The 13,573-nt window shown below is 54.1% G+C and overlaps 1 protein-coding gene across 1 annotated transcript in view; it reads right to left on the bottom strand.

Moving 5' to 3' along the window:
• Window positions 1–1,150: 1,150 nt before the first annotated feature.
• Window positions 1,151–13,573, bottom strand: part of EPHA8 (EPH receptor A8) — a 38,356-nt gene continuing 25,933 nt past the window's right edge. The window contains exons 6-17 of the mRNA XM_064281445.1: window positions 11,743–11,867; window positions 11,513–11,675; window positions 7,372–7,465; window positions 6,492–6,559; window positions 5,345–5,509; window positions 4,956–5,141; window positions 4,625–4,686; window positions 3,648–3,857; window positions 2,404–2,553; window positions 2,143–2,333; window positions 1,425–1,598; window positions 1,151–1,265 (exon numbers count right to left, since the gene is read on the bottom strand). Of these exons, the coding sequence (XP_064137515.1) occupies window positions 1,151–1,265; window positions 1,425–1,598; window positions 2,143–2,333; window positions 2,404–2,553; window positions 3,648–3,857; window positions 4,625–4,686; window positions 4,956–5,141; window positions 5,345–5,509; window positions 6,492–6,559; window positions 7,372–7,465; window positions 11,513–11,675; window positions 11,743–11,867 (1,703 nt within the window). The remainder of the gene's footprint in view (window positions 1,266–1,424; window positions 1,599–2,142; window positions 2,334–2,403; window positions 2,554–3,647; window positions 3,858–4,624; window positions 4,687–4,955; window positions 5,142–5,344; window positions 5,510–6,491; window positions 6,560–7,371; window positions 7,466–11,512; window positions 11,676–11,742; window positions 11,868–13,573) is intronic.

The following is a 13,573-nucleotide window of genomic DNA, read 5'->3' as shown; positions in this document are numbered from 1 at the left end:
GACATGGCACACCCCCCCCCAGGCCTCAGTCTCCCCACTTGGTACAGAAAGGGGTGGGCTTGGGGTGGAAGACCTAGGATCTTATGGTCCCTGACCATAACCACAGGGGAGGACAGCAGACCAGGGTTGGGCAGTGGGGGTTTGGCAAAGGGACATCTGAGTAAGGAGACCTGGAGGGGAGGCATCAGAGACCAGAGCCCCCTGAGGGCCCTGGTATGGCACACTGATGGGCCCCTGGACCCTGGCCACACAGCCAGGTCCAGCTTAGGGCATCTCCCAGGCTCTGCAGCAATGCCCACTCAAGAGGTGGCCAGAGGGACTGGTTAGAACCCTGTTTTCCTGTTGAAGCAGCGATGGGAGCCATGGAGGCTGCAGGTGGCCCTCCAGCTAGAGGGAGGGCCCAGACCTGAGATACAGCCGGGGTGGGCTTGCCTGGGCAGAGAGACAGGTGGGCTTGGTGCTGGTGCTGTTCAGAAGTGGCCCCTGCTCCGCCTCCAGGCGTGGAGAGAGGTGGGCATGAGGTCTCCCCAGTCCCTGTGGGTGGTGGGGCCTGACCTCACGTGTGACGGGCAGTGTCACACCGAGCTCCCTGCTCACACCCCTGTGACACATATCCTCATACACGGTACGTCATCCACGATCATGCACATGGGCCCCAGCCATAGTGAATAAACACACGCATCAGAGCATGCAGTTACCCATGTGGGGTCCTGATGTGGACACACACATACACACACACGATCATGTTTCCAGGAGCTCTCATGACCTCGTGAGAACACACCCCATAGCACATATGTGTGTATTCACACACACACACACACACACATACACAAACGCCCAGGCAGGTGAGCAGCATCTGGTGAGCTCAGTGACACTGAGGCTCTGCCTCGGGGGAAGGGAAGGCCCTCTGCTCTGGGAAGCAGGTGTTGTGGCCATGCTGGGCACTAAAGGCCCCTTCCCAGGTGACCTGACCCCAGTCACTCCAGCTGTGTTATGGGCTGCTTGGCCTCCCTGGTGCCTGGAAGGACAGCAGCCAAGGAGGAAGCCAGAGGCCTGAGGCCACCCTGACCGCCAGTCAACCTGCAAGTCCGCTGACGGCTGCCACGACCTAGGCTGGCTTGGTGGCTGCCCAGGCCCCACAGAGTGTCGGTCAGAGGTGCCTGTGGGGCTCCTGGGTGCTGGTTAGCTGGGCCCTCATGGTCTGGATGCTCCCCAGGATCTTCTTCTGGTGGCCCATGAGGGTGATGCCCAGCGCACGCACATCCCTGCAAAGGTATGGTGGCGCTGACCAGGTGGCCTGGGAGCCGTGGGGACAGGCCTGTGCCCATTCCCATGGAGCTGCCAACCTCCTCAGCAGCCCTACCTCTGGCTTCCCTGCCCCCTCCCCTCCCCCTCCAGGACCACCAGCCCTGCCCCCCACTCACTGGGCGTTCATGCGCAGCACCATGCCCAGGGAGGAGTAGCCGCCAGCAGCAAAGTGGTCGCGGTAGCGGCCCATGCGGATGGAGTCCAGCCAGTCTCCCACGGTGAGGCCCCCACCACCACCTCCACCCCCACGGAGGTCAAAGCAGCTCTGGGCAAAGGCAGGGGGTGGGCACCTGAGACACAGGGGCCCTTGGTGAGTGGTGTGCCAGGGCCTCTGCCTTTCTCAGGGACCCTGGCGCTAGCCACCCTTGGCCTCCCTCCAGACTCAGCAGAAGAGTCTGAAGAGCCAGAGGCCAGGCTTGGAAGTAGAGAGCTGAGGAAGGACACAGGCAGGGCACAGGTCAGGAGCCTGGGCAGGGCAGAGGTCAGAGGTTCAGGTTGGGCAGAGGTCAAGGGCCTGGGCTGGGCAGAGGTCACAGGTCCAGGCTGGGCAGAGGTCAAGGGTCTGAGCTGGGCAGAAGTTAGAGGTCCAGGCTGGACAGAGGTCAAGGGGCCAGGCAGGACAGAGGTCGTGGCCCAGGCAGGGCAGAGGTCAAGGGTCCAGGCAGGGCAGAGGTCAGGGTCCAAACAGAACAGAGGTTAGGGACTTGGGCTGGGGAGAGGTCAGGGGCCCAGGCTGCAGCTGGTCTAGGGGTCAGGGCAGAGCCGTCTCAGGACAAGGCATGGGTTCAGGCCCTGTCTGGGGCCTGAGATGGAGCTGGAGTGGGCACCAGGCACCTGTTGACGGTGGCCGTGACCCTGAGACTCTCAGGGCTGCGGATCAGTGCATCGAGGACACTGACGATCTGGGAGAATCGAGGCCGCTGGGCCCTGTCCTTGTGCCAACAATCAAGCATGAGCTGGTGTAGGGCACGGGGGCAGCCCATGGGTGCAGGCAGGCGGTATCCCTCTTCCACGGAGCTGATGACCTGAGGGGGGCACAGTGCTGAGCTTGGGGCCTCACCTCCACCTCTCTACCCAGTCAGGGCCAGCACTCACGTCGTGGTTGGTCATGTTCCAGTAGGGTCTCTCCCCATAGGCTAGCACCTCCCACATGACCACGCCAAAGCTCCACACATCACTAGCCCAGGAGAAGGTCCGGAAGGCGATGGCCTCAGGTGCTGTCCAGCGGATTGGGATCTTCCCTCCCTGCAATGGACACAGGAGTGTTGAGGGGCTGCCAAGGCCCACCTGGGGTTGGATCTGGGTGGGGGACATCTCCCTGACCCAATGTCAGGGAGCTGAACACTGGGGTCCTGTGTCCTAGGCTGGGGAACTCACAGTCCCATTGAGGGAGGCACAGCCTCCACCTTCCAAGAGTCCCTGTCTGATGGGGGAGCCCTGCCTCACAGAGCTGTAGTGAAGATCGAATGAAATGTGTGCAGAGTGCCTGGCACACAGTAGGCGCACAATAAATATAAGTCAATGGGGCAATGGGGCAATATAAGTCAACAGGTGAAGGAAGCTCAGACATCATGGCCTAGTAGCTTCCTAACTCGTCCACCTCCTTTGTCTGTCACAAAATCCTCTCCATAAGTGAAACCACCTTCAGAGGCTCGGTGTGAGAGAGCCAAAGAGAATCTTCTGGCAGGGGTGGTACCCAGGGCCCCTGCCCACTCAGCTTCCCGCCTCTAAGGCAGCCCCAAAGGCACCTCTAACCAGTCACTGTCAAGTCGACCCCACTCATGGTGACCCCATGTATATCAGAGCAGAACTGTGCTCCAGAGGGTTTTCAATGGCAGATTTTTCAGAGGTAGATCACCAGGCCTTTCTTCCGAGGCACCTCTGGGTAGACTCAAGTCAGCAGCTTTTTGGTCAGCAGCCTAGCATATGAACCGTTTACACCACCCAGGGACTCCAGAGAAGCCCAAATCTCCACAGAACACATTTTGAAAACGACTGCGTTTCTCATGGAACTTTGGACAGATATGGACTCTGTGTGATTCAGAGAGATGCTGATTCTCCCAAAGTCCAGGTGAGTGAACGACAGCATGGAGACCAGCCCGAACCTCTTGGTGATGGTGAGAAGGCAGGCAAAATTGTTCCCATTTCCTAGAGGGGGAAACTAAGGTACAGAGAAGAGACAGGAGCTGCCCCACATCGAAGGCAACCCTGAAACTGCCAACTTCACCTAACTACATATGGCAGAACCATCAGGCTCCAGGTTGAGGAGAGCCCTCCTGTACCTCCTAGGCCACCTCACTCCTCCCAGAACCTAGCAAAAAGGGGTGTGGGTGACTCACCGTGGTGGTGTAGGCGGCATCAGGATCGTCTTCCAGCACCCGTGACAGCCCGAAGTCAGACACCTTGCAGACTAGGTTGCCATCAACCAGGACATTGCGGGCGGCCAGGTCACGATGGACGTAGCCCAGGTCCGAGAGGTAGCGCATGCCGGCGCCCACTCCTCTTAGCATGCCCACCAGCTGCATGATGGTGAACTGCCCATCGTGGGTCTGCAGAGGGACACAGCTTGAGTTCCGGAAGGCACCTGGTTTGTGAACAGGAAGCCTTCCAACTGAGTGACACTTTAAGACGGCTCTTTGCAATGTGCAAAGTGCTTCAGTGTTGATGAGGTCCCTGGACAGTGCAAATAGTTAAGCGCTCGACTACTAGCCGAAAGGCTGGTGGTTCAAACCCACCCAGAGGCACCCTGGAAGACAGGCCTGGGAATCTGCTTCTGAAAGATCACAGCCTTGAAAACCTGATGGAGCAGTTCTACTCTGCACACACTGGGTCATCATGAGTAGGAATCAACTTGATGGCAACCAACAACAACAATCACTATTGACGAAGCCCTTGGCAGTTTAAGATTTACTTTCATGGTCTTGTTCGTAGCCACAGCAGCTCTAGGAGGTATGTGAGGCCCAGAGAGGTTAAGCCACATGCCTGAGTGCCCAGCAAGAAAGTGGCAGGGCTGGGGCTGGGAATCTAGAGATTTCTACCTCACCCACCATGCCTCCTTGTTGGGTGGGGCCCCCTCTTAGCCTGTGTGCAGGGCAGGGCAGCAGGACCCAGTGGAGCAGAGGGACTCTCCTGTGATGGAGGCTGGAAGGCAGTTCACTGGCCTGATCCTTAAGACCCCCTCCCTATACCCCTCTTCCCCAGGTCTGTCAGGTCCAAGCTGTCAGGGTGTGTGTGGAGGGCCCCACATCGTCTCTCAACATCCGGACTGAATGTCTGTCCTTGCAGCCCATGAGAAAGGCGGGGGCAGGACACGCACCCTTAGGAAGGCGTCCAGAGAGCCGTTCTCCATGTACTCGGTCACAATCATTGCCAGGCGGCCTGGGGAGGGGAAGGTGAGAGCGTGCTCTTGGTGAGGATCAGGGCTGCTGACTCCACAAACATGCCCCGTCTCAGGAGCTGCCAGGAGCTGGGCCAGCATTGAGGGTCCCAGAGCAAGCCTAGGGCTCCCACTGGGGTTCTGGCCATCACCCCCCTAGAGTTATCTGGGGACTTGAGCCAAGGGGATGGGGTCAGGGCAGGGGCAAAGCAGGGTGATCTGGTGATGGACCTGGGACCTAGAGCCTTGTCCTGGGCAGGAGGGCACCTACCACGGGTGACGACCCCCTCAAGGCGGATGATATTGGGGTGGTCGAACTGGCCCATGATGGATGCCTCACTCAGAAAGTCCCTCCGCTGTCTCTCTGTGTAGCCAGGTTTGAGGGCCTTGATGGCCACAGGCACATCCTGCTGGCCCGGCACCCGCAGCCACCCGTAGCAGACTTCCCCGGATTCTCCTATAGACCCCAAGTGGGGCAGGAAAGGAAAAGGCATGGACTCTCCCCCTTTCACCCCAGCCCCTGCATGCCCCCGGCCCCATATACCCCGTGTTCCCCGGGGGCCTGGCTATGCAGGCTCCTCAGTCCCCTCTCCCTCTGCCCTGGGTGCCCCTCCCCTGGTGCCCTCTGTCCTGCCCCACCCTACAGCTCCCGAGGCTCACCAGAGCCGATGATTTTCTCAATGTGGATCCTGGAAGCCTCGATCTCTCGGGTAAAACTGCGGCCCGCCCGGCCTGGCTCCTCGTAGGTGTGGGACTCTGCATAGAACTGGGTCTCTGGGACCTTCCCCGGGGGGTGGTGCAGGGGCAGGAAGACAGGTGGGGGTGCTGAGAGGACAGGGAAGAGGGCCTTCAGCGGGGTCCAGAAAGAATTCTCTCAGCAGCCCCGGGCCTGGGATGAGTCTGAGGTAGTGTGAGGGGTGATCCTTGGAATCTCAGGATGTGGCGGCAAGCAGTAGGTGTTCTATAAATGCTTTCCAAGTGAAAGCAGTGTCTCTATGAAGTAGCTCCAAGGCTCTATGACACTGGGATCTCCAGCGGTTTCCAGAGGGTTTTCTGGGATCACTTTTAGGGTCCTTAAGATTTTTAACTGCTCTGGGGGGGGTTTTTTTTTAGGGGTAGGGGTGTGGCAAAAAAGGTTTCCCTACAAAAGCCAAAGTTGTTCCTAGAAGACTGTTAAGAAGGATTCTGAGGCTGCATTCAGGCTAAACAGGCATGAGTAACATGACTAATACCAAGGTCTACCACAGGCATAAAGAGCCCTGGTGGTGTTGTGGTTAAGCGTCTGGCTGCTAACCGAAAGGTTGGCAGCTCAAACCCACTAGGCGCTCTGCAAGAGACAGGCATGGTAGTCTGCTTCTGGAAAGATTACAGCCTTGGAAACCCTATGGGGCAGTTTGAGATAGAATCAGTTCGACAGCGATGGGTACCATGGGCACAGGAGTGGGGCATGGAGGTACACCTGCCCCCTATTCGCCTTGTTTTCCAAGGTCTCTACAGGATCCTACTCTTGTCCAGGAGTTTATACACCCTCTTGAAATTGTGGTGTGTGTGCACGTGTATGTGTGCGTGTGTGTGCTTCCCTGGGGAAAGCACCCCCAGCATCCTTAATAGGGTCTGCGGACCCGAGAAAGCTGAACAGCATTGTGCCTCTGCGGTCTCGGGTCTTTGTGACATCCTAACATCTGCCTCTGGGGCTCTAGCTCTCTCTGTGGGCACCTCTCTCCTTGCCCACCTGTGCCAACCCCAGAACAGACACTGGGTGCCACCACGACCTCCTCTTTGCAGATCCCTGGGCCCCTGCACTCACCCTGTCCATTCTGATAGTGCATCTTTTCCTCGTCCGAGTCCTGGAAAGCCTTGCTGTAGCCACAGTGCCTGTGGAGAAGGTCAGTGCCCGGCCTAAGGCCAGGCCAGCCCCTGGCCCGGCCCTGGCCCCACTCAGGGACAAGTGAGGGCCCTTCCCTTCCACTCACCTTCCCTGCCACCCAGCCCCTGTCCCTGACACTGGCAACTTACAAAGTCTACAGAGAGAGTTCACACTCTCTGACTCTCCCCCAGCTGGACTAGGACAGCGGTGACATTTATTTACAAAGGACTGTACAGTTTACAAAGTGCTGTCAAGTCCACTTCACCCTCACAGCAAAGCCTGGGACAACATTAGTCTCATTTTACACGAAACTGTCCCTGGTGAAGGGGTTGGGGGATGAGGCTTCTGATGCCAATTCCTCTGTGTGACCCTGCCAACTCTCTTCCCATCTCTGGGCCTCAGTTTCTCCATCTACTTTCAGTCCTCTCTGTCTGGGGTCTTAGGCCTGCAGGAAACACACTATCCCATCTCCACCTCCCTTGGGAATGGAGTAGGAAAAGGGACTGTGCCCAAGAGTCTTCAGTTTTGACAAACCTGGGTTCATGTCCTGGCTCTGACTTCTATCTGCTGTGTGACCTTGGCAGGTGACCCAACCTTTCTGATCCCCAATTAACTCAGGTGCAAAATGAGGTCAGACAGAATCTCTACTTCATGGGAGTGTCATGAGCATTAAATGAGATGATGTGTCTGGAAGGGAATGCAGCCCCAGGCACGGGGGACCACTGGCTTAGGTGGGGCTGGGGCAGGTGGGGCTGGGGCAGGTGGGAGGCACACCCTCAGGAGGAGGGGCTGGAGGCAGTGGGAGCTCAGGACCACCTACCTCTTCTTGCAGATGAGCAGGAGCAGAAGCACGACCAGGCCTGTGATCAGCGTCAGGCAGATCCAGACAATGGTCCGAGTGTCATAGCGGGGCCCTGCAGGGGAAACCAGGGATGGTGGGGGAACTAGGCCCTCAGCCCTGGCCTCAGATCCAGGGGGATGGAAGCCCTCCTGGGGCCTGATGAGCAGCTGCCTCAGCCACTAGCCCAGAGTCAGGGCACTGGTCACCTCTTCCTCTGTCCCCATGTCCCCACTAAGCTTCCCTTTCAAAATCCTGTTGCTCAAGGATTCCTAACTTCCCAGATCTGGTGCCACCATGTCCCAGGTCTGTGATCTGGGGAAAGTCAATTTCTCTGAGCCTCAGTTTCCTCAATTGTAGTAGGAGCCCCCAAATGCCCATCCGGCCTAGCCCTAATAGCAACAGAGGTAATGTGTGCCAAGGGCTGCACATCTGTGTCTCAATTAACCCTTCCCACATGCTCCCAAAAATGAAATGGAAGGCATAAAGATGGATATCCTAGGCATTAGGGAGCTGAAATGGACTGGTACTGGCCATTTTGAATCAGACCATCATATAGTCTACTATGCTGGAAATGATATATTGAGGAGGAATGGGGTCATGTTCATTGTCAAAAAGAACATTTCAAATCTATCCTGAAGTACAACGCTGTCAGTGATAGGATAATATCCATACACCTACAAGGAATAGCAGTTAATATGTCTTTTATTCAAATTTGTGCATCAACCACTAAGGCCAAAGAAGAAGAAACTGAAGATTTTTACCAACTTCTGCAGTCTAAAATTGATCAAGCATGCAATCAAGATGCATTGATAATTACTGGTGATTGGAATGCGAAAGTTGGAAACAAAGGATTGATAGTTGGAAATCACCGCCTTGGTGATAGAAATGACGCCAGAGGTCGCATGAAGGAATTTTGCAAGACAAACGGCTTATTCATTTGCAAATATATTTTTTCAATAACATAAGCGGCAACTATATATATGGACTTCATTGGATGGAATACACAGGAATCAAACCCACTGTATATGTGGAAAGAATAGATGGAGAAGCTCAATATCATCAAGGCCAAGGGCTGACTACACAGAACAATAGAACATCAATTGTTCATATGCAAGTTCAAGTTGAAGCTGAAGAAAATTCAAGCAAGTCCACAAGAGCCAAAGCATGACCTTGATTATATCCCACCTGAATTTAGAGCCCATCTTAAGAACAGATTGGACACACTGAACACTAACGACTGAAGGACAGATGAATTATGGAAGGACATCATACGTGAAGAAAGCAAAAGGTCATTAAAAAGACAGGAAAGAAAGAAAAGACCAAAATGGATGTCAGAAGAGACTCTGAAACTTGCTCTTGAATGCAGAGTAGCTAAAGTGAAAGGAAGAAATGATAAAGTGAAAGTTGAACAGAAGATTTCAAAGGGCAGCTCGAGAAGACAAAGGAAAGTATTATATTGACATGTGCAAAGACCTGGAGTTAGAAAGTCAAAAGGGAAAAACATGCTTGGCATTTCTCAAGCTTAAAGAACTGAAGAAAAATTCAAGCCTTGAGTAGCAATATTGAAGGACTCTACGGGCAAAATATTGAACAACGAATGCAGGAAACATCAAAAGAAGATGGAAGGAATACACAGAGTCACTGTACCAGAAAGAATTGGTTGGTGCTCAACCATTTCAGGAGGTAGATATGGTCAGGAATCAACGGTGCTGAAGGAAGAAGTCCAAGCTGCCCTGAAGGCATTGGTGAAAAACAAGGCCCAGGAATTGATGGAATACCAATTGAGATGTTTCAATAAGCAACACTGGACGCTCTCACTTGTCTATGCCAAGAAATTTGGAAGAGAGCTACCTAGTCCACCAATTGGAAGAGATCCATATTTGTGCTCATTCTAAAGAAAAGTGATCCAACAGAATGTGGCAATTATGGAACAATATCTTTAATATTACACGCAAGTAAAATTTTGCCGAAGATCATTCAAAAACGGTTGCAGCAGTATATCAACAGGGAAGTGCCAGAAATTCAAGCCGGATTCAGAAAAAGATGTAGAACAAGGAATATCATCACTTATGTCAGAGGGATCTTGGCTGAAAGAAGAGAATACCAGAAAGATGCTCACCTGTGTTTTATTGAATATGCAAAGGCATTCGACTGTGTGAATCTAACAAATTATGGATAACATTGCAAAGAATGGAATTCCAGAACACTCAATTGTGCTCATGCAGAACCTGTACATAGGCCAAGAGGCAGCTGTTTGAACAGAACAAGGGAATACTGAGTGATTTAAAATCAGGAAAGGTGTGTGTCAGAGTTGTATCCTTTCACCATTCCTATTCAATCTGTATGCTGAGCAAATAATCCAAGAAGCTGGACTATATGAAGAAGACTGGGCATCAGGATTGGAGGAAGACTTATTAACAACCCGTGATATGCAGATAACACAACCTTGCTTGCTGAAAGTGAAGAGGACTTAAAGGATTATGCTTCAACATAATGAAAACAAAAATCCTCACAGTTGGACCAATAAGCAACATCATGATAAGTGGAGAAAACATTGAAGCTGTCAAGGATTTTATTTTACTTGGATCCACAATCAAAGCCCATGGAAGCAGCAGTCAAGAAATCAAACAACATATTGCATTGGGAAAATCTGCTGCAAAAGACCTCTTTAAAGTGTTAAAAAGCAAAGATGTCATGATGAGGACTACGGTGAGCCTGACCCAAGCCATGGTATTTTCAATCGCATCATGTGTATGGGAAAGCTGGACAGTGAAAAAGGAAGACCGAAGAAGCATTGATGCCTTTTCATTCCGGTGTTGATGAAGAATACTGAATATACTATGGACTGTCAGAAGAATGAACAAGTCTGTCCTGGAAGAAGTACAGCCAGAATGCTCTTTAGAAGCAACGATGGCAAGACTTCTCACATACACTGGACATATTATCAGGAGGAACCAGTCCCTGGAGAAGGATATCATGCTTGGTAAAGTACAGGATCAGTGAAAAAGAGGAAGACTCAACAAGATGGACTGACAGAGTGGCTGCAGCAACAGGCTCAAAATAGCAAGGATTGTGAGGATGGTGCAGGACTGGGCAGTGTGTCATTCTCTTGTACATAGGGTCGCTATGAGTCAGACGCGACTTGATGGCAGCTAACAATAACGTGCTTCTGGGGTGACCCAAAGGTTATCTTCCGCTTACGGATGAGAAAACTGACGCTCAGAGAACTCACTCAGCCCATACAGTAAGTGGGGTGGGGCCGGGGGTGCCTCAAAGTGGTGTTGGACCTCCCAGCCCCTGAGACACACAGGTGCCAAGGGAGTGCCGGGTGAAGGGTCACTAACTCCACCTAGCACCACCTCTTGGAGGGTGCCCACCCACACGAGAGAGGGCACCAATTGTCTGGAGATGGGGGCAGGGGAAGTGGAGGGGCAACCCTAAGTCAGTGGTTCTCAAATGGGGGCATCCTGGGAGTCACCTGGAGAGCTGGTCAAAATCCAGATGCTGGATCCACACCAGGGGGTTTCTCATTGAACAGGTCTGGGGTGGGGCTCAAGAATTTGCATTTCATCAAGTTCTGCGGTGATGCTGATGCTGCTGGTCCTGGGCTACTTTTAAGAACCAGTGCCCTAGAGGCTGGGAGTGGGAAGATGCTGGGGGAGGAGCCTGGACTTGGCCTCCAAGCTGACCAGGCTCACATCCACATCTTACTTTGGTGGGTAGCCTTGGGCAAATAACTTGACTGCTCTGCACCTCTTTTTCCTCAACTGTAAAATTCGGGTGCGGATAATACCAACCCACTAGAAGGTCTTTGGGAAGATTATAAGGTAAAGGTCAAGGGCATCCCAATGCCTGAGAGCGACAGGGATGGCCAAAAAAATGCCAGTGGGTGGTGGAGCTGTTACCAGCTCTGCGGCCTTGGCAGGGAACTTTCCTTTCTGAGCCTCAGGTTTGTCCACCTGCGTAAATGACAATAACAGCCCCACCTCGAAGGATGAGGAGAGCATGGCTTGACCATAGCACATGCACCAGCTCAGGCATGGGAGCTTCTTCCCGGCCCTCACCAGGCCCTTTGGCGCCCCTGCCCGGTCCAGTCCCCTCCACCCACCCCTGCACTCACGGGGTTTCCCAGTCTCCACTTCCATGGCCTGGCTGAAGCGGCCGCAGCCTGCAGAGGTGCGGGCTCGAACCTGGAACACGTAGCGGGTGCCTGGCTTGAGACCTGAGACAGTGGCCCTGGTGGTGACGGCCTTGAGGGTGGAGTAGCTCTGCATCTCCTTGTCCTGCCACAGGAGGGGGGTCAGCCAAGGCCCCAGCAGCCGCCCTCCCCGTCCCTGTCCCTCCAGGTACCTTCTCATAGTACTTGATCTCGTACTCCAGGATAATACCGTTGGGCTGCTCAGGCTCCTGCCACAGCAGCGAGACGCTGGTCTGGCCTGCCCGCTCCTGGCGGATCACCACCACCTGGGATGGTGCTGGGGGAAGCCGGCTCAGTCAGGTGGAGGCACAGGTGATCATCCAGGCTGCCTCTCCCACCCCAGCCCCAGGCCCTGCTGAGGACCCTATCTGGGCCATGCTCATCTCATTGACTGTTCTGGCCCAGCTCAGGAGAGCCAGCACCCTCCAGTTCTCCTGGCAAAGCCTTGGCCACCTGGGTCAATGCCTGGGATCAGCACAGCCTGGCTCTGGCCTGGGATGCTGGGGCTAGCTTGACCTCAGTGAGGCCTGACTGCCCCAGCTTTCGCTGCCTCCTCTTCTTCCTCCTCTCCAGCCAGGCCTGCCCACTGCAAATCATGCTGAGACACCCAGCAGCCCCTGTCTGCCCTGGGAGCCTGGGTACCTGGTGTCTCCAGACCAGGCTCATTGTGGAGCAGATGCTCAGGAATGCTTGAGGAAGAAGGAAAGGAAAGCAGAAGGGAGGGAAAAAAACTGAAGGAACTGGACTCACTGCCCGGGCCTGGAGGGTGCGGCCAGGACAGCTCTGGATGCCTGGGAGGGGGCTGGGTTGACCTCAATATTCTTCCCAACCAATTAACTTCAAGTGCAGCCACCACTTGTCTGTCAGTGGAGGTTTGTGTGTTGCTATGATGTTGAGCAGCTTTCAGTGAAGATTATAGACTAAGACTAGGAAGAAATCCCTGGCCATCTACATATGAAAAAAAAGCCAAAGAAAATCCTATAGGTCACAATAGTCTGATCCAAAACAGATCACAGGGATGGCACAGGACTGGTCAATGTTTCGTTCTGTTGTGCATGGGGTTGCCATGAGTTGGGGACCAACCTGAAGGCACCTAGCAACAATACTCTTTAGAGCACACTAAGTCACCTGTTCACTCCTTCACTCATTCACTTCGTTCATTCACTCCCACCCCCACCCCCCCCGTGTTAAGAACAACTACTTCTGAGGTGAATCTGCTGGAAAGTGTCAGATGTGGCTACAGCCACCAGTGAACCACTGCCAAGCTGAAGACAGGGCACAGGACCCCTCCAGCCCACAGGTCTCCTCCTGTCCTCTGACTCTGCCCCACAGGTCCCCGTTCCTTCTAGCTCTTCCCTCATACCTAGGCATGGCCTCCCTACCCACCTGGGAGCTCCCTGAAGGCAGGGACTACACACAGAAGGAGCCAAATAAATGTTGCTGGATGACACTGACATGAGCAATAAAGCAGCAACCCCAGAGTGAAGCTGGAGGGGTGTGGTCCAGGGAAACCCCACAAGCCCGGGAATCAGGTTTGGGCTTACAATTTAGCTCCCTCTCCTACCAGCTGTGACCCTGGCCGAGCCATTTACTGTCTTGGGATGTCAGTGTCCCCATCCATAAAGTAAGGCTGGTGGGTACCAACCGCCAGGAGGAGTGGAGGCCATCGTATGTGAGGGGCACATACAGTACCAGGAATACTTGGGTGCCTCTTAAACACCCAGAAAGTTGTCGTTGGAAGTCCCAAGGCAGGAGGTGCTCCATGAGTGGGGTAGCCACAGAGTGAGGCCAGGGCTCAGATGTGGGAGGGAAACAGACGGGTATCAGAGAGGGATCCAGGGAAGAGGTGGACTCCAGGGAGGAGGTGGTTGTGAAGAAGAGGCCAGAGGGTGGCTGGAGGGGGGAAGGACAGTTAGAAGGGGGAGGGGAGATAGGAAATAGGGGAAGCGCAGGCAGGAAGGGATGGCACAGGCAGGAGGGATG

This window comes from Loxodonta africana, chromosome 3 (assembly GCF_030014295.1).
Source record: "Loxodonta africana isolate mLoxAfr1 chromosome 3, mLoxAfr1.hap2, whole genome shotgun sequence".
Classification (NCBI taxonomy): Eukaryota; Metazoa; Chordata; class Mammalia; order Proboscidea; family Elephantidae; genus Loxodonta; species Loxodonta africana.
Note: the sequence above shows the minus strand (reverse complement) of the source record. Positions and strands in the feature narration are given on the sequence as shown.